This window comes from Coloeus monedula (assembly GCF_965178545.1).
Source record: "Coloeus monedula genome assembly, chromosome: 6".
Classification (NCBI taxonomy): Eukaryota; Metazoa; Chordata; class Aves; order Passeriformes; family Corvidae; genus Coloeus; species Coloeus monedula.
The window spans coordinates 19,799,680-19,818,384 of record NC_138786.1 but is presented as its reverse complement, the minus strand read 5'-3'; the positions used below and the strand labels follow the sequence as shown (position 1 = coordinate 19,818,384).

Genomic DNA, 18,705 nt, shown 5'->3' with positions numbered 1-18,705 from the left:
TTAATAGCCAGCAGCTATTTTTAGCTACAGAGCCATTACTCTGCAGGCAAGTTCCATGGCAACCTGAATACGTGAATTTTAATGAAGGCATTGTATTCCCTTATCTCTAACTGATACCACCCCCCTTGACAACGATGAGCCATTGGTGGACAGAGATGATCCATCAAAGGGAAAGCACCAATCGCCTTGGACCGAAGGGGCGGGCTGTGGGCGGATTGGGGGCGGAGCAAAAACTATAAAAAGGACGAAGCCGAGAGGTGGGCCCTCTTCTCTCGTCCCCTCTTGCTCTCTCCAGACTAGCTGTGGGAGACGTCGGTGCTGGGCATTAAAAGCCTTACCCCTTTTAAGGGGCTTTTAGTAATTTTTTTAAGTCAACCCAGCACTGCAAGTTTTTTTCTCTACCTGAGGTCTAGTGCTGTCTCAGCCAGAAGATCTCAAATCCCTGCGCTCCTGGGGCATACCATCTACTGAGCCATAGGATCCCAATTTTTTATATATTTTTTTAAAATTTCTGTAATTTTTCAATCTTTCTGTTTTCAATAAATTAATCTTTTTAAGAGTTGTCTCATTTCTCACATCTTGCCTGCTTATTCAGGCTGACAGCTGAGCATCTGCTGCAGCAATTTGTGGGATACAGCCTGTGTTATTTGTGATGCTGCTGAACAGTGCATACTACTGCTAAGGACCAAGAATTTCCATGGGGAAGAAATTGTATAGATAACATAATTTCTCTGCCAAAGTTGTTTTCCATCTGTCCAGGCTTCTCAGCAACCTGCTTTCTACCTTTAACGAATTTATTAGTTTAATACAGTGTTTGAAGCATGAGTTGTTCACAGAAGTGCATGCACATATACCTGCATGTGCATAGGTATATTTCCTCCCCTGTTGTAACAGAAATCACCTATATAGAAAACTTTTCAGCCGCAAAAGAGGATTTCTTTCAGTGTGACTTAAAGGAACAGTATTCTTGCCATTAAAAAAGCCCAAAACAAAACCAAAAATCCTCCTTTTAAATAAACACATGGGGTAAAAGCAAACCTTTTCTTTAACACCGTTGAAAATTAAAGAAAAAAAAGTCTTTTTGCTTCATTCAGTATTACCTTTGAAATATGCAAAAATATATGAGAAATAGCACAGAAGAAGAAAAGCAGGGTATTGTGAAAGAAAAAAAGAACCTCTGGGTCATGATTAGCACATAGAATCTACTACAGTTTAAATACTTACACCACCTTATTATTAATAGCTTACCACATATGCAAGCTCAAAAACAGTTTCAGCCATCACAGACACTAATGTATGTGACACAGTTTGTTTGTATGTTTGTTGTGAAGGGGAATAATTTCTTCTGAAAATTAATGCATTGTACACCAATGTACCCTCCCTATATAAGGCAACTCATCACAGGCAACAAAGAGACCTCTGTTGCCCACGACTTCTTTGTGATTTTGTACTCTCTTTTATAATCCTGTTAAGCAGGAGGAACTGTAGGTTGTCACTTTGAGGAGTGACTACTGTAAGAGGTTTCTGCACTCTCCACCAAACCACAGTAATTTGGACCACTAGTCCAGAAAAAGAACATCCTGCATGAATGATTCCTTTCAGATGTGAGCACCTAAAATGCTCCACCTCTATTGGGAGAGAAATTCCACATCCACAGTACAACTCATTGTCGGAGCTTCATCCCCATTTTGCCTCCCTCGCTGCAGGCTGTTACATCATCCACTGTGCCGAGTCAAACCAGTCATACTTTACACAGGAGTCTGAAACCCCTGGAGAAAAGGCAAGTACAGTCCTTTTGGTTCTTATTAGAGGTTTTCCCAAGACCTGTTACTTGACTGTACTTAGAAAATGAACAACTAGAATTATTAGTATCTTTTAGACTGAATTCAGTGTCATGTGAGCTTGTACAAAGCAGGTAACTCAGTGCCATGATGTCACATGTCCTATCTGTGCAGCAATAGTCTCCTCGACAAGAATGAGGAATTTGTTTCTCCTGCTCTCCTGCCATCCTGACTGGCCAAGTTGAAAGCATTCCATGGCTTACTTGAAGCCAATGGGCAACATTATTACAATATTCAGCTGGATGAGGACTTTGAGATACAATGACCAAGAGTAAGATACATCAGGTATTGAAATAAACTCACAGAACTCTTCCATATCAAGCTCTTCCACAGCATGAATGCCTGTCAGGTGAGCAATCCGGCCTTGAATTCTAGTCCTTTTGTACCCATTCACTTTCTCCACTCTCTCAATCATTTGCTGCTGACGATCAATCCAGTACAAGTGATTCCCCAGCACAGTGAGTCCCGTGGGCTGAAGGATGTTGGAGTCCTCCAAGGTCACACGGTTGGCACCTGAGACCAAGAAAAACCAAAAACTGAAGACTAGTTTTACACCAGTTGACTTCTAAATTATTCCCTAAAACAACATCACAAAGCAACATCCCATCTAAAACCAAACCAAATGAAAGCTTGGAGAGAGTGAGCTACAAGGTCACTGGCTTCATCAGTCTATGCAGACCAAGACTCTGCTCAGGTAAAGTTCACTCTCATCTCAGGTAAATGATGGTGAAATACCAGGTGCCATGTCCTGAGGGCAAGCAGACGCAATGTGAAACCCAGCTCATCCCTGCACAGCCTGGCTGGTCCGTCAGGCATGCTCAGCCTCACACTGTTATGTGCAATTGTGAGTGCTCCCAAAAGCTGATACAGACTCAGCTCTTGGGCCAAAAGTTTTACAGTGCACTCACACATGGAGCAGTACATTTTTTCTGGAATCTATAAGCAAGAGTGAAATACAACCAATTTAGTTTCACTGCTGTTACTCAAATAAAACACATTTATCACACAAAGCAAGAGGCAAGCACCAAACCTTGGCCTATCTGACAACCACAGATATATGATCAGAAAAGAACAGCTCTTAAAAAAACCCCCAACTTTTTTATTTAGTAACACACAATAACACCCAAACTCCAAGTGACTCAGTATGCTCCTAAATAGGAACACTATCAAATGCTCGGGCTCCCTGCTTTATAAAAATGTGTAAAAATCTGCTTTAAACCAATGAGGTCAAGTAAAAATGCATTTATTATCAGTTTTCACTTTAATTACTTGCAGTCTTCTACTGCGTACTGCCCTACACTTAGAGGCATTTAATTATTGCTTTTATTATTCTTTTCTACAGTGAAAAAGATATTCAAAATTATTCTATTAATTCACCAAAACCCTTCTGACCCTGTGTATGCCTATGTAACTGGATATATTTGATTTAAAAATTAAAATTTATAACAAAATCATAACTTGGTGCTGCTTCTGCCCTCACAATTAATTTTGAAACTAAGACCTTATGTCTGTTTGTATTTAAAAAATGTAAGTTTTTAGTATCTACACAAAATGAGATTAGAGAATCTACATAATAAAAACGCTATGAGAACTGGATTCAACTAATCTGCTGCATAAATTATCTAGAGCTCAGCCAAGCACAAGAATGTAACATTAACAGGTTCTATTAGTTTTGCATATGGTTAGAACAGCTCCAGAGGAGGGACGCAAAGATGACCAGAAGGCTGGAACACCTCTCCTATGAGAACAGGCTGAGAGAGCTGGGGTTGTTCAGCCTGAAGAAGAGAAGGCTCTGGGGAGACCTTAAAGGAGCCTTTCACGATACTTAAAGGGAGCTCATAAAAAAAAGAGAGTGACTTTTTACGTGGGCAGATAGTCATAGGACAAGGGTGAATGCTTTTAAATTAAAGGAGTTTAAAACCAACTTTTGGTCTAATTCAAACTGAAAAATTCCAGAACTGCGTAAAGAATACTGTTAGATGGGTTTATAGTTCTTTCATCCCTCTCTGAAAGTTAAGCACTGGACATCTGAGGTTATTCCCTGATTTAGCAGGATGCTGTTAATCAGGGTGCAGCGCAAACTTCAGGAACCCCCATAACCATATCACCTCTGTAAGTCTACAGCAGAATAAGGGTGTCTAGACCAGTTTAATTGGCATGAAGGATGCTATACACAATTTTGGTCCCATTTATTCAGCAGCTTTAGTTTATGCTAAAAAGCTTTTCCTAACATATGCCCATTTTAAAGTATTTTGCTCAGAAAATAATATTTAGAGGAAGTAATTCAAATCAACATCACTTTGGCTCTCAAATTTCTTTTGAAGTTGTGATGCAAGCCTGAAGAGCATTTTAAAATAAAAATACGCTGCTAACCCATTAAAAAAAATCAACATCTCAATGAGTCAAATTACAGTGAGCTCAGCTGGATCAAATAACAACCACAGTTTTCTGGCTAAGGATACATCTGTCTCTAGTTCATAAACATTGTTTTCTTCTAATCCTGTAGCTTCCCCCTGCTTTTGTATTACCTATAAGCTTTGATTCTTTGTCTGTGACTGGATATGATTTCTAATCTGGTGCCTCTTCCATCTCTCTTGGGTATCACTTCAGCATACCTGCATAACATGAAGCCTTGCCATCTTGTCATTTTACTTTTAAATGTCCTCCTACAGCACTTCTTTTATCACTAGAGAAGCCCCCTCAGTATCTCTGGTGCATTTTGTGTTATGTGTTCCACTCTGTCACCTTTTCTTCTCAAATGTGGTTTGTCTTCCTCTTACTTTCTTTTCTCCTACAAATTTTTGTAGGTTCTCTGATGCCTATCTTGGATTGAACATTTTGTGGCTGCTCAGGCAGTTTGACAATACTCTCCTATTCATCTTGGTAACTGATGAAAGACATGGGCTGCTCTACCTTTCCATCTGTAGCTTTGTTGTTTTTATCCCCTTTGGAAAAGTCTCACCTTGAGTCAGTTTTAGGTGCTCAAAAGCAAACTACCCTTGTAAAAAGGTGAACAACTTTCTGTTTTAGTTCATTGCTTCACTGCAACACAAGGGAAGGATGTGACTACGTGGCAAGAAGAGTCACCAAAATCGGGGTTTCAGCCCTTTGTGGCATGTACCAATGACTATAACAGCCCAGCTTCTATTCCCTCACACTTACTCCCTTCTCTCTGCACTTCCTTTACGGGTTTCATTTCTTGACACATGGATGATCATGAGAGAACAAGTCATGAGTCAGAAAGTAGGACCATTGCATCCTCTGTTCTATACTGCCTACCAGAGCCAATTTCTCCACTTCTTCAGCCCTATCAAGTGCTTTTGAAAGTCAATGATGAACCATGCTCTCTAAGATCCATGAGGTGCTGCTATTACATTGGATATGGAGCAATGCTTTATCTTACTAATGTGGGAAAACTGTGATGAGTTGGCATCTCTCCCCTGTCTTGCAACAATGCTATTTCAGGTGATCTGTCTTATCACCCAGATTAGAAAAAAGAACATTGCCCTTTCTTCTGTTTGTTTTTTTCAAGCTACCTTGATTTACTAACCTGTAAGCTCCAGAGAAAGAAAAATTGAAAAATATGCACTTTCCAAACCACTAAGAAAAGAAAAGGGGCTCAGGGGAGGTGATTTAGGGGTTTCATGACTAACAACACTTTCAGAATATATCAAAAGTCAAATGGCTGTCTTGGAGGGTGTCAGTCATTACAGTCATGTTTATTCTAATCACTTCAAAGATGGGAACCCACCAGCAATTGCTGTCTGTGACTGCCTACACAGAACTGGCAACAGTGGAGATGAAAGCCAGCAGGGTCAGCATCAAAGAGGGAATGATGTCCTGTACATGCTAACACTGTGCTGCAAATGTTTCACTTCATACCACATACCTGACAGGTCACAGCTTTCGATGCGCTTCAGATCTGCATCCACCCAGAAAAGCTTTCCAAGTTTGTTGTCAACCACCAGTGCTACTGGTCGGATCAAGCCAGTTGTAAAAAGCACTTCTCTCTCTGTGCCATCCAGGGCTGCACGCTCAATCTTGGGAGCTCTCTCCTGCATGTTGGTGAAGTACATGTACCTGAAAGCAGAGATAGCACCACTGAACTGGGAGCTCCAGGGAGAGCCAATTCCCCTTTGCACGCATGGTCTTGTAACCCACATTGTAAGTGGGAATGGTTTCACAGGCGTGGCTGGGGTGACTGCTCCCAGGTGCAAAGATCCAGAACCAAACATCTGCTAACTGACACACTCAGCCTAAAATTAATAGGATTTATCTCCAGGCCATAAAATGCCTCAGCACTGCTTCACCAGCAGCACTGCTCCTGCACAGAGCTGGGGGTTGTAAGAGATTAGCACAGATTTTCTGCAATTCTCCCTGGGTAAAGCTGTCCCCACTTGCAAATCTGAGTCCAAAAGTTCTTTCTGACAAAAAAAACATTAACCACCACCTCCTCTCCTTCTAGGTTACCTTTCCTTCTTAGCAAGTAAAATTTCCTACCAAACTTGAGAAAAGATTACAGAATAACTGAGGATGGCATATTCCTGACATCTTAGTTCCATGAATTCTTTATATCTGTCTAAGCCAGGTCAGCTGCAAACAAAAGCAGTCTCTGCCCTCCTCATGCTTAGAGAAAACAGGGTTTGTGCACCCCTCCCACGATGAACTGAGAACTCTTTAAAGGAAAAGTCCACTATTTTTTCAGTGGTGAGTAATATGAGCAAACTCTCCAACAGCATGGGCTGCATTGCTGCACAGCCTTTCCTTATGGCACGAGGAGGGGAGGCAGCAGTGAGAACATGCAGCCAAGGGAGAGGGGGAGGAAGAGATTTCTGTAACCATGGCAGAAGCTGTTGAAGATCACTCATTCAGCTCTCCCAGACAGTCACAGTGTTTAACATGGTGTCTTCCTCATTTTTCCTCCTTTAATTTATAAACAGATTTAGCGTTAAATCACTTGAAGACCTGACCAGAAAAGTTAAGAGTTTTAGAGATCAACAAACCCAAACTCCCATTTTAATGGAGAAAGCAGATAAGCTTTTATAACTACAAACTATATCCAAGTGACTTAGTCCCAATAAGATTAGAATCTTTCCTCTAATCCCCCTCTCCCCACAACAGCTTTTGAACTGTGCAGAGTACACTGGTATAAAACACCAGTCCTATAAACGCTCCAGACAGTCTCTCTGGGTACTACTGCATCCACACAGTTGTGAAATACTGTCATTCAACATCTGTCAAGCACATGGTAAGCCATTTAGTAGTAAACTGGGATTTAAGCATCTAACTTATTAAAGAGAACAGTGAGGGACCATCTTTGACATCTAAGAAGGAAGCTACTAACTACCAGAAGCAGAGGTAGTGTCTGTTGAATCTAACCAAAACTGGTTTGCAGCAAAACAACATATTTTCATCCCATGGGAAATCACTCTAGCGCATCCTACCTGCTTCAATTCATTTCAGAGGTTTTTAAGATACACATCACAGCAGAAATAACTGAAAAATGTACAGAATATAAGGGGTTTAAGTCTTTAAGCTTTCTTCTACTACATTAGCAGGAACAGTTGCATCAAATTAGAGGCTCCTTTTTTTACCCCTGGAAATATTTGTTTAATGATGATTAAACATTTATTAGCCAGATTCCCAGATTTGTTTTTCCTATTAGGTGGCAGGGCTGCGCATCTACACAGAGAACAGGACAAGGTGGTTTTACTTTGCTGTCACCACCTGGGTTAGTTCCTCCCACACAGCTGTGTGAACAGAGGCAAAGGAGGGAGCAGGAAGAGAAAGCTGGATACCTTCAGAAGCCAGAACTGGACAAGCAGTCACCTACACCCCGAACAATAGTCAAAACTTCTCTTTCTAAAAACAGGCAGATGCAGCTCAAGATTCCCACACACAGAGCTGACACACATCCCAAGAGTGCTCTGTACAAGGTACAGGAAGGAAGCTCACCCTCGCTCTGCGTTCACTACGATGGCTCTGGGCCTGTCGTGATCCCCTCGCAGCACCATCCCGATGGATTCGCCGTTCAGCCGGTGCACATTGACGGAATTCGTGGCCTCACAGGTCCAGTACAAGGTGTGGCTGTATATATCAATGCTGAGGTCATGTGGCTGCTTCTCTGGGTTCTGACTTTGGTTTGGAGTACTCATTACAGTGAAAGGCTGCAAGACAACACATGGGCAATGATTTCCAGTCATTATTCTGATGATTAACTGAAGAACACTGCACAGAAAGCATGGTTTACCTGCCTGATGGTTTAGAAACACCTAAATCCACAATCCTAAAAACGTTCAATAGTTCTCATATATAAATAGAATATCCATGAGTAAGTGCTGGCAAGAGCAGTTGACAGTGACGATCCCTTGATGCAGCAGATAGAAGAGGATAGAAGGGGTCAAGCATAAAGTAAAAGCACACAAAAAGACTGACATAAAACTATATACAAGATGTACACTTGCCTGGGTGCCATCATCTTTGGCTCTTTTTATAATATTCTGGCGTCCATCCACCCAGTAGATCAATTTATCTAAGGGATCATAATCAATAGCCTTGACATTCCTCAGACCGTGCATGGGTAGGATGATATCTGGGCTTTGCTGATCATCAGGTATCATCCTGCTGATGGCAGATTTCTGGCTAAATAGCAGGAAACTGGCAGGGGCTGAAACAAGCCAAAACAGAATGCATGAGAAAGTAAAATTCCCCAAAATATATCCCCACAGAAGGAAAAGAATATTTAGAACAAAATCCCAGAGAGACACTAATACTCACAATGAAAATTAAGTAATTTATAATTGGAGGTTTTTGCTATTAAGATGAAATGTTTCTTCCTGTAGTTATAGAAGGAGATCAGGTTAAGTCTGCAGGACTTACCTTTCAAAAATTCATCCTTTCATTCAGTTAAAATTTCTTTATATGCTACTATGCAGGATGCTGGAAGCTTTGGGGTTTTGTGTTTTTTTAAATCAACAGCCTATTTTCTATTCATGTGTTATTTTTACTAGAAACTTAAGTTCCTACTGGACAGCCAGTCAACTGGCAGGCTCGTAATATCACATACAGGGAGAAAACAAACTTACACGTATTTCAAGGGCATCTGCAAGTTGTGCAGAATACTTAGGAGTTAGACTAACTACTTAGAAGTTAGACTACTTAACAATGTTATTTTAGCTGACTTTATTAAACATGTAAGAGAAAAAAGACATTTTTTGTTCGTAATTTCTTTTCCACCCACCTACACACTTAGGTAAGGAGTGGGAAAGCTTCACTCACACAGCTGAATCACTTAGAAAGCACTTCTGGTAAAACAAGAAAGACCAGACTTGATACCACTGTCATTTCTAAGACTTGAAATACAAATCTTCGTGCTTAGTACACATCACAAAAGTGGATATGAAATTCCATACTCTGTCCTCATATTCAAAGACTACCTTTAAAGCCAGAGCCTTTGAAACCCACTTGGGATCCCTTTCCTTTAAGCACCTGGGAGCCACAAGCACTGAAGAATATAGTAGCAAATAAAAAGGCTTACAACTACAGTTCCTGCTGTTGGGATCCAAGGTGTAATGAGCAGCACAGCCACACCTAAATCCATTTGGGATGGCAAGGCACAAGTGACCACAATGGCCATTATTTTGCACACAGTCATTCAAGCCATCCTGACGAGAGGAATGGAAGACCAATATATCCATGACAAAATCCAGATGGCCCTGAATAAGTGTCCTGTTCTTCCCACTGGTCTTGTCTGCTCTTTCTATGCTGTGAAGATTCCAGTCTGTCCAGTAGATGTAGTCACTGTACTGGGTTAATCCAAATGGATGAGGTAGATCATCTGCTATGATTTCTCGTTCTTGTCCTACAAAAACAAGGATAACCAACTAAAGGACAATTCCCATGGCATAAAATGAAGACTGTGACTGGCATTCAGAAAAATCTTTTTTAAAATAAAACCTCATTTTCCAAATCAGCATAATGGGATTCTTTATTAAGTAGTATCTGCTCAAGAGATAACGTAACCAGTGGCATTCAAAACCCTTACCCTGATACCCTCTTGCCTACAGAACAATTTGAAATGATGCCAGTGTACTGTAATTTAAATAAATACTACTTCACGTCTCATGCTTATCAACCCAAATAGACATGAAAAACATGTGCAAAAATACCACCAGCTCCAGTAATCACTTAGGCCAATAAAAAAGCCAACTAATACGCATAAAAGCAACAACAAGCTTGAGATTCACAGAGAAACTGCTATGAGAAATTATGGTGCTTCACTCAAGAAACAAATCTTTTGCAGTTCAGTTTAACATACAGCTATCCCAAGAATTTAGGAAACCATTTGTTGGGCAGAAGTCTCAGTACTCCCACACTCAGTGGCTCAGTTAGCAACATTCACAACAGATTTAACACCTTCTAGAGCATGGCCTCTGACAGAGATGCATTACTGAAGTAGATAAAGTCTTACTGCAAACCACCTTCCGGAACATTTTCAAGCATAAGCCTCTATGAATCTCTGCCATCAAATGAAGATGTAGCCTTTATCAGCACCATCTCCTCCTGCCTCAAACGTCTAATGCCAGATTCTACGGAACACCTCACTTTTCTTCCTCTACCCTACTTTCACCAAGACTTGAGAAAGAATAAAATAACCACAAACCAGAACATGAGGCCATTTCCTTATAAACCACCAGACCTAAATATAGAGGCAACCTTCCCATGTAACTTTCAGGCATCTAAATTCTCCAAGTTAGGGGTATGGATATCCTGCATGCTCTCAGGGACTTCTTAGAGCAATTCTGGTCCGCAGTGATGAATTCAGGAGAAAGGCTCTTTTGAAGGAAGCAGATAAGCTGTATAATTGAATTTTCATAGTAGATGGAGGAAAATCTCCAAAAAGTGTGATTTTTTTCCCCCCCTGCTGTTTATAATGCCCAAGATTAAGCTGGAACAGCATTCACTCATCCACTTCAGAGTGCTTTATTCATCCCTCAACTGATGAGCCCACTTGCTGCAAGTCTACCTGAGTCTTTATAATCTGCTGACTAAAAGGACATTGTACAACATGAGAAAAGTGAATGGGCACAAGTCTATGGGGCCTGATGAGATGCAGCTCCTGAGGCAACTGGCTGATGAGGTTGGCAAGCCTCTGTCCATGGTATCTGAAAAGCCATGAAGTTGACAGTGACTAGAAAAAAGGGAAACATTTTTAAAAGGGTAGAAAGAAGGACCCAGGGAACTACAGACCAGTAAGCGTCACCTCCGTGCCTGGGAAGATCATGGAACAGATCCTCCTGGAGGCAATGCTAAGGCACATACAAGACAGAGGGGTGACATGACACAGCCAGCCCAGCTTCACTAAGGACAAATCAAGCCTGACCACCCTGGTGGCCTTCTACGATGGAGTGACTTCAGAATCTCAGAATTCCAAAGATAAGCACACACAATGACAGCTTAAAAAAAAAATCTCACTCTAAAAATATCTTTTCACAGATTAAAAAACAAACAAACAAAAAACCTAGTTGCAGTGAAATTATGTATATTGTCAGTCAGAGCACACCCCTCGTATGTGTAAATGAAATGCCAATGGAAAACATGAACATGTGTAAAGTTGTATCTGAAACATACACTGCAGAAGTAGCTGCACAACCTTTCAGCCTCTCAGAAATGCAAGAAGTATTTTGGTTTAGAACTAATACAACTCATCTGAAGACAGAAATAAGAGATAATACTTCAACAGAATATTTGTGTCCAGGCTGAAATGTCAGGTATGATGTACACTGAACCTGTAGTTGTCCTCACTTTGAGAACTCAGAAGCCATCTCTGCTTTGGTACAACACAGACAGTTTCACACCAATAGAGAGAAATGACATCTTATCTCACCACCATTAGAAATCACCATACGCTTATTAATTTATGAAGGTTTTTTTAATATTCTAAACACTTAACTCTCCATTTCCTTTCATAAGAAAATATACACACAGATTTACTACCAGTTATATTATTCAAATTTCATATTATTCAATTACTTTACTATGGCCAGTGTATATTTCTGTACTGGCTGATGTAATATAACACTAGATTACCCAGCATATTTGATGACTCAATCATGCTTGTGTCTAAGTCAGTCCAGTAGAGCCTTTGGTCCACATAATCAATAGTGAGGTCATTGGCACGCCCCACTTTGTCCACCAAAGTGATGCTGTTTGTCCCATCCATGTAGGCTCGAACAATCCTGGGTTTACCTCCCCACTCAGTCCAGTACATGTACCTGCAATGAGAATGCAACAAAAACAGGACATCAGCCAGGTATGATGATGTTTAGCTGGATGCTTTGACTTTTCTAAATTTCTTTGCAGCACTTGAAAACAAAAAACAACCAAGAATAACCCACGTGGTTATGTGCAGCATCACAATACTCCTTTTTTTTACACAAAGGCAGAATAGTATTTTTGACAATTATTAATTTTTCATTGTAACCCATAGGATTGTGTAAGGTTTATAGCTTTTTCAAAGACTCTGAAGAAACAGAGCTGTGTAACCTGCCAAATAACTTGCCACATACAGGAACACTCACACAAAGCTTTGAAAAACAAGAGTCCCTTACCCTTTGGTGGGATCAAGAGCCAGAGACCTTGGGTTGTCCAAGTCCTTCCACACAAGGACCTGCCTATACTGTCCATCCAGGCGGGCTACTTCGATGCGATTGGTTCCAGTATCTGCCCAGTAGAGGTTCTTTCCCATCCAGTCTACAGCCATTCCCTCAGGATAATCTAGCCCAAACTCAATCACATGTTCAACAGAGCTCCCATTCATGAAAGCTCGGCTTATGGTCTGGAAAACAATTGTGTAAAAATATGACAGTGTTCATGGATACCTCAGTGAAATAAAAAGGAATAATTATCATGAAGTTTGGTGTACAGAAAGAACTTAGTACAAAAAAACCCAGCCATTGTTACATTTTAAAAAATTAATTTCTGTTGTCAAAAAAGACATAGAAATTCTCAGGAGAAAAACACCTGAATTTTCAGAAAGCTAGTGGTTTCTGATGACCAGACCAAGACATCTGAAAAGGACATGATTTTCAGAAAGCAGTATATAGCTGCAGATTCTTCCTTTACCCCTCTCCCCCTCTTCTATCTGCGCACAAGAAGCTGTTTTTAAAAATTATTTAATTCACTGTAATGTTTTTAAGTCTCAGAAACACATCTCAGTGGCATCTAAATTCAATTGTTTCTCATAAACAGTCACCTGGAGCACATTTACTGATCCCATCTACATTTTGGTTATGCACACTCATCAAAATAAGGCATAGGGCAAGGACTGCACACTTACAAATAAGTCACTCCTGACAGCACTGGAACAAACCCAGGTAAATAGTAACTTCCAGGACCAATTACCCACCCTTGCTTATCAACTGCTGAGCAATCAGTCTACATGCCTGCCAGTATTTCAGCTATTGATTTCTTAATAATTTGATACATGAATGTGTAAGGGTCAGAGACATTTTATATTTTTAAAGGTAAATGCCAAACCCAGAAATCACACAGTGTAGTTTTTGAAAATGCATCCTCCTATAACCAGAGGCAGGAGGAGATCAGGGAAGTGGTGGTCACCAAAGGAAAGGGAGATGACTATAAGCTCTGAAGTTACAGTATCTCTGCTAAGCAGCTGGATGTGGGGGACAAGGGGAATGAGAACACAGAGGTGCTAGAAGATACCTGGTGTGTATACAAAAATACAGTATGCTGGAAAATTCAGGAGGCAACAAACGAGTAAAATGTTTTCCAGTCCTGCACAGAGTGAGACTGAGATCTACTCACTGATGCAGCTGGAGTAATGTGGTTTCCAGTACAAATGGTTAAGATGTCCATAACTCCTGCTCTCCAAGTGCTTGTGCGAGATTTATTTAGTAACTGTGTCTACACTACACTAATTTATTACATTGGCACTCTTCCTGAAGGAATGGTATCCACACCACAAGCAGCACTGTTACCACTGAAGCACAGCCCTCATTAGTCTTCACAGAGAAGCTATGGAAACTGCACGAGCCCTGCAGGCTCCACAAGTGAGATTTGCCATATTGTGGCTTGGGCACACTGGCAAGGAAACTCTGATTGCTCTTGGAAAACCTATTAAGAGTCTAAATAGAATAATTTAGTTACAGTGAAGTGAATCTGTCATTTTCTACCATATACTTAGTTCACTTCAAAAGGCCAAGTAACACTGATGAAGAGCACAACCCTCACCTTAGCACACACTTGGATGTGAACCAAACATCACAGGAAATGTCAAACTGCTGGGGAACACACTGAGATAGAACTGGGGGCAGGTGGGCCACTAACACAGTGTGGAGGAGACTGGACATGTCCCCTGGCTTTTTCTGTGCCAATCTGGAGCCACAGACTAGCAGCAAACAATCCTAAATTCACTTGTCAGATGTTAATATTGAGTACAATTGTCTTTCAAGTCAAAATTGGAAGAGGATAGAAAGGTCGGGGGGGTTGCTGAGCTCAGTGTTTATATTACTCTACTCTGTGACATAAACCCAGCTTTTTTACAGCAGATACATATATGGATGCAACACATCCCGCATCCAAGACTTGGGCATTCGGTACGAGCAGACACCACTTTGGATCTTTATTTGAAGCAGGAAGATGCCTGTCACCCTACTGTGCATTCAGCAGTGCAACTGTCTTCATCTCCAAGGGTCTCCTTGGATGCAATTCAATGACAACACTGGCAACTGCAGGACAGATCATGTAACAGAGACCTTTGTTAGATCAAAGTAACTGCTCTATGGCTTTATATTCAAGGAATTCACACATCAGTAATACCTTCAAACTAACATCAGTCCAATAGATTCTGTTATCAGAGACATCAAAATCCAGAGCAGATGCTTCCTTGACTCCAGTAAGAGGAATAGCAACATCATTATTATTGGTTTCAAGGGAAATCCTATGAATTGCTGCTCTGCTTGTGAAAACTAAGAAGGCTTCAGGAATGATGCAAGTCTTCATGTCACTCAGCAGCTCAAGGCCAATGGGACAGGCACACCTGGCCTCCTGGGGTGTAAAGAAACACAGATGGCTGCAGCCTCCATTGTTCTCCGCACATGAATTAGTTCCTTAAAAAAATAAATAAATAAACAAAACAACAAAGCAAAACAGATATTAATGCATTGAATTAGTTCCTTAAAAAAAATCCAAAAAAACCAACAACCAAAACAAAACAGGTATTAGTGCATTGTGAAGGTAACGGGAAAAGGAGAGCACGGGAGGTTGAGCAAAAACACAGTATAATTTTCCAAAATAACTTAACACTATGGGTTGTCAGCAGGGAATTCTAAAAAAAATAAAAAACACTCCAAGTGGATTCTTTCCATCTACCCAGGATTATGAAGCTGGACCTGTCCCTCCTATTGTACAAATACCATCTACAAACACCTCTTTCTTGTCTCCCCAAATATTAAATTTGTTCACTGAAGGCAGATAATGAATTAGCTATTTTTGACCAAGTACTCCATCTTTGTATCTCTTTGAAACCACCAGTTTTTACAAATGTTCAGTGATACAAAAGGGTGAGAAAAGAGCTGGATAATCACAGTCCTCTCCCACCTGTTTAATTTAAAGCTGAGAAGATTCATTAGCAGAAGCAGTTCCAACAAGATCACCACAATCTCACACTTATTTTTTCATGTGATGAGGACGAAAGGTGTAGGGGAAAGTAAGGACCAACAGATAAATGAGTGCCTTTCTCCATCTGCTGGAACCAAGGATGTAGGTATTTAAAGAATGTTACCACACACACAGAAAAAAAAGAGTTCTCAAAGATCAGTCTCAACCAGTGTTCTTTTCATTTTCCCTTTTTAGGGCATATATATTTCAGACTGATGCCATAACCCGCAGCTTGAGGACTTCATTATTTTTCAAGTAGAGAAGGCTGGAAATCCACATACTGTCAGGGTATGATTTAACATACTTAATGTGATTCCATTGTGACTCTTCTCACTAATTTTAACAGCTGACTAATGAATCTGTTTATTGCTATACCCGAATTCGGGTGTTCCAGGTAGCTGGAAAATCTGTGGTGCACTGAAGCCCGGAGCTCCTGTGACATACTTGCTGCAGAGTGCCAGCAGAGGACCTAAAGCACTGGCTGTACCTTTCAGAGATGCAATGGAAGGACATGGAGATCCAGCCGCTGATCCCATGCTAAGGGCAAGTTTTAGTTAAGATTTAGGTACAACTGAGGTGTTAAGAGTTAATATATAAGTGCCACATACTTAGAGGCAACGTTGTAATGGTGACTGACTGTGCCTATACCACCCAAGAGTGAAAAGCACTCTGCTAACTGAACATCATGGGACCTTGCACTGGAAGAAAAGAGCAGCAGGAAATAGACCGTTTCTGTGAGAATAATGATTCCTATGGCATAGAGGAATAAAATTATCTTAAAAATTCAAAGAGTGTAGTGAAAGCTGTGGAAGACTTATGTCACTAAAAACTGGAAGCTACTTCTTTTGCAACACTGCATTTTCCCAACTTTAGAAACAACAGGTTCATTTTCCTTTCAAACCCATCAGATCACAGTTACTCTCATTACAAGTGATCAACAGCTGCTTAATGAAAGCAAGCCCATCGAGAGACTCCCACAGACCCATGCTATGTTGCCCATGCTTACCAAACACTTTGGTAACACTCGTTGCCTTAAGGCCCATTAAATCTGGCAGCTGATCAATAATGATGTCTCTGCTGGCCTTTATCTTGTGAACTCTTTCAATGCTTCGTCTTTGCCAGTCAGTCCAGTAGATGTAATCTCCCAGCAGTGTGAACCCAAATATATGTGGAAGCTTGTCTTCTAGGAGGGTTTTCCTCATTGTTCCGTCAACATTTATGACCTGTGGGATGCCCAAAAAAAAAAAGGAAAAGGAAGAAATAATCTTCTTTGATGTGGGTACAATTCAAATGGCAATATCAATTGGATTTTGAACAATTACTGCTATGCAAGAACTTCCTGAAATTCCCAGCATGTCCTTTCAAAAGAACATACCTCTAGGATTGTCGAAAATTAAATATACTGAAATGGCAAGACTGAAAGTGGCTTATGTCACCCCTTCTCCACTGAAAAATCCAAGCAACTTGAATTTAACTTGCATCAGTTCAAACCTGCAAAGACTGCTGCAGAGGCAGTGTTTTTTGGGATGGGAGTGAGATTCAAGGGATTTTTAACTTCCATTTATGTCTTGGTCTCATTACAGAACCCTCTCCACAGAAACAAGAGATTGCTGGAGTGAACTTCAGTCCTCAATCATGGGGAACAGAGGCCATCAAAATTCCTTCAGAGCATAACAAGGCCATGTAAAATCTTTGCTTTCTGAAATTTTGGGGTTTTTATACCATAACAGAGTTACATTTTCCCCACTCAGATATGGAATAAGTATTGCCTTATAAAAATTTTTTTTACTGAAGCTGCAGAGAAGGAAAAATAATTTTGGAGATGGGATAAGCCCCACAAACGTACATACATACATATATACATATATATGTGCTACTGGTTAATGATTTCATAAACAATTACTACAATGACCTTGTGCTATGACTCTACTTTGGCAGAAGGAAAGGGATTCATATAGTCTGACCCTGTTCAGCAATCACTGGGTAAGACAGGAAATTAAAATGTCCATGTGCCACATGCCTAAAGTCACCTCCATCTACTACACAAACTGCAATAATCTTTTCAATCACCCAGACATCTCTTACCCACAGCAATGAATGTGTATTTATAGGACCAGGACAAAATATTTATCTGACAAACCCCTGGATTCCTCTCCTTATTGCAGTTGGTAGCTGCAATGTATCTACTTTATTTCTAAGGTGCTGTTTGAAAATTTGTACTGTGAGTGGCACCAAGTTCATAGTAAAACCAAAACAAAAAAACCACAACTTCAGACAATTTATTTTCCAACATGATCCAGTCAAATCTCCATTTTTTGCTTGAAATGCTTTACAGATGGACAACTGCTCTGCTCTAGTTTAGGCTATCATTATCTGTGATTGAGATTTTAAACAGTCTCCTCTTGTTACTATTTGGAAATTATTTGTTTATTCAGACTCATATTAAACCTGTACCTTGTTACCAGGTGATTAAGCTGCTTTCACCATGCAGTGCTTCTATTGTCTTCTGATTTAAGGACCTAACTTTTAAATTTCTAAGTGTTTGAGCAATGTTTATTTTTTATTACAAATACCTATAACTTTATTGCAGCGTAATATTAAACCATTAAGTGCCTAAATGTGGGCAGTCAGAATCAACCATCACTTTTACCACAATTTAATAGAGTTGTAAGGCTCTGTTCATATACAATTAACAGCAGAAGCACCTAAAATTAATTTTTTTAACATGACCAATAACAATTACCACATCCTTCTAAACTAGCATGTGAATTTCACTGTGTTCATGCACACACAGTAGATATCCAAATAAATCTTAAAATGAAATCTCCACTTTAATACCTTATAATACTCTATAAATTTGTGAAAACAATATGCATTTTGATTTGATTGGCCATAAATGAAAGTAATTTCCCCAAGCTGAGCCTGTTTTGCCCATGACAGTAATTGCTGAGAGATCTCTCCCTGTCCTTATCTTGATCCATGAGCCTTTCATTGCATTTTCTCTCCCCTGTCCTGCTGGGGAGTGGAGCGACAGAGCTGCTTTGGTGAGCAGCTGGCATCCAGCCAAAGCCAACCCACCACACACGAGGGAAATGCACTGGATTTTCCAGCTACCACCAACCAAACAGCAGAGGTGAGCAGTCAGCTACTGCTACAACTGTACCTACCTATGCTGTGCACAAAA

The 18,705-nt window shown here is 40.4% G+C and overlaps 1 protein-coding gene across 2 annotated transcripts in view; it reads right to left on the bottom strand.

Moving 5' to 3' along the window:
- LRP5 (LDL receptor related protein 5) overlaps positions 1-18,705 on the bottom strand; it is a 136,409-nt gene that overhangs the window by 13,458 nt on the left and 104,246 nt on the right. For both annotated transcript variants that reach the window (XM_082283112.1, XM_082283111.1), the window contains exons 8-16: positions 16,528-16,744; positions 14,682-14,971; positions 12,452-12,678; positions 11,931-12,115; positions 9,379-9,702; positions 8,306-8,508; positions 7,797-8,008; positions 5,731-5,921; positions 2,145-2,354 (exon numbers count right to left, since the gene is read on the bottom strand). In XM_082283112.1, the coding sequence (XP_082139238.1) occupies positions 2,145-2,354; positions 5,731-5,921; positions 7,797-8,008; positions 8,306-8,508; positions 9,379-9,702; positions 11,931-12,115; positions 12,452-12,678; positions 14,682-14,971; positions 16,528-16,744 (2,059 nt within the window). The remainder of the gene's footprint in view (positions 1-2,144; positions 2,355-5,730; positions 5,922-7,796; positions 8,009-8,305; positions 8,509-9,378; positions 9,703-11,930; positions 12,116-12,451; positions 12,679-14,681; positions 14,972-16,527; positions 16,745-18,705) is intronic.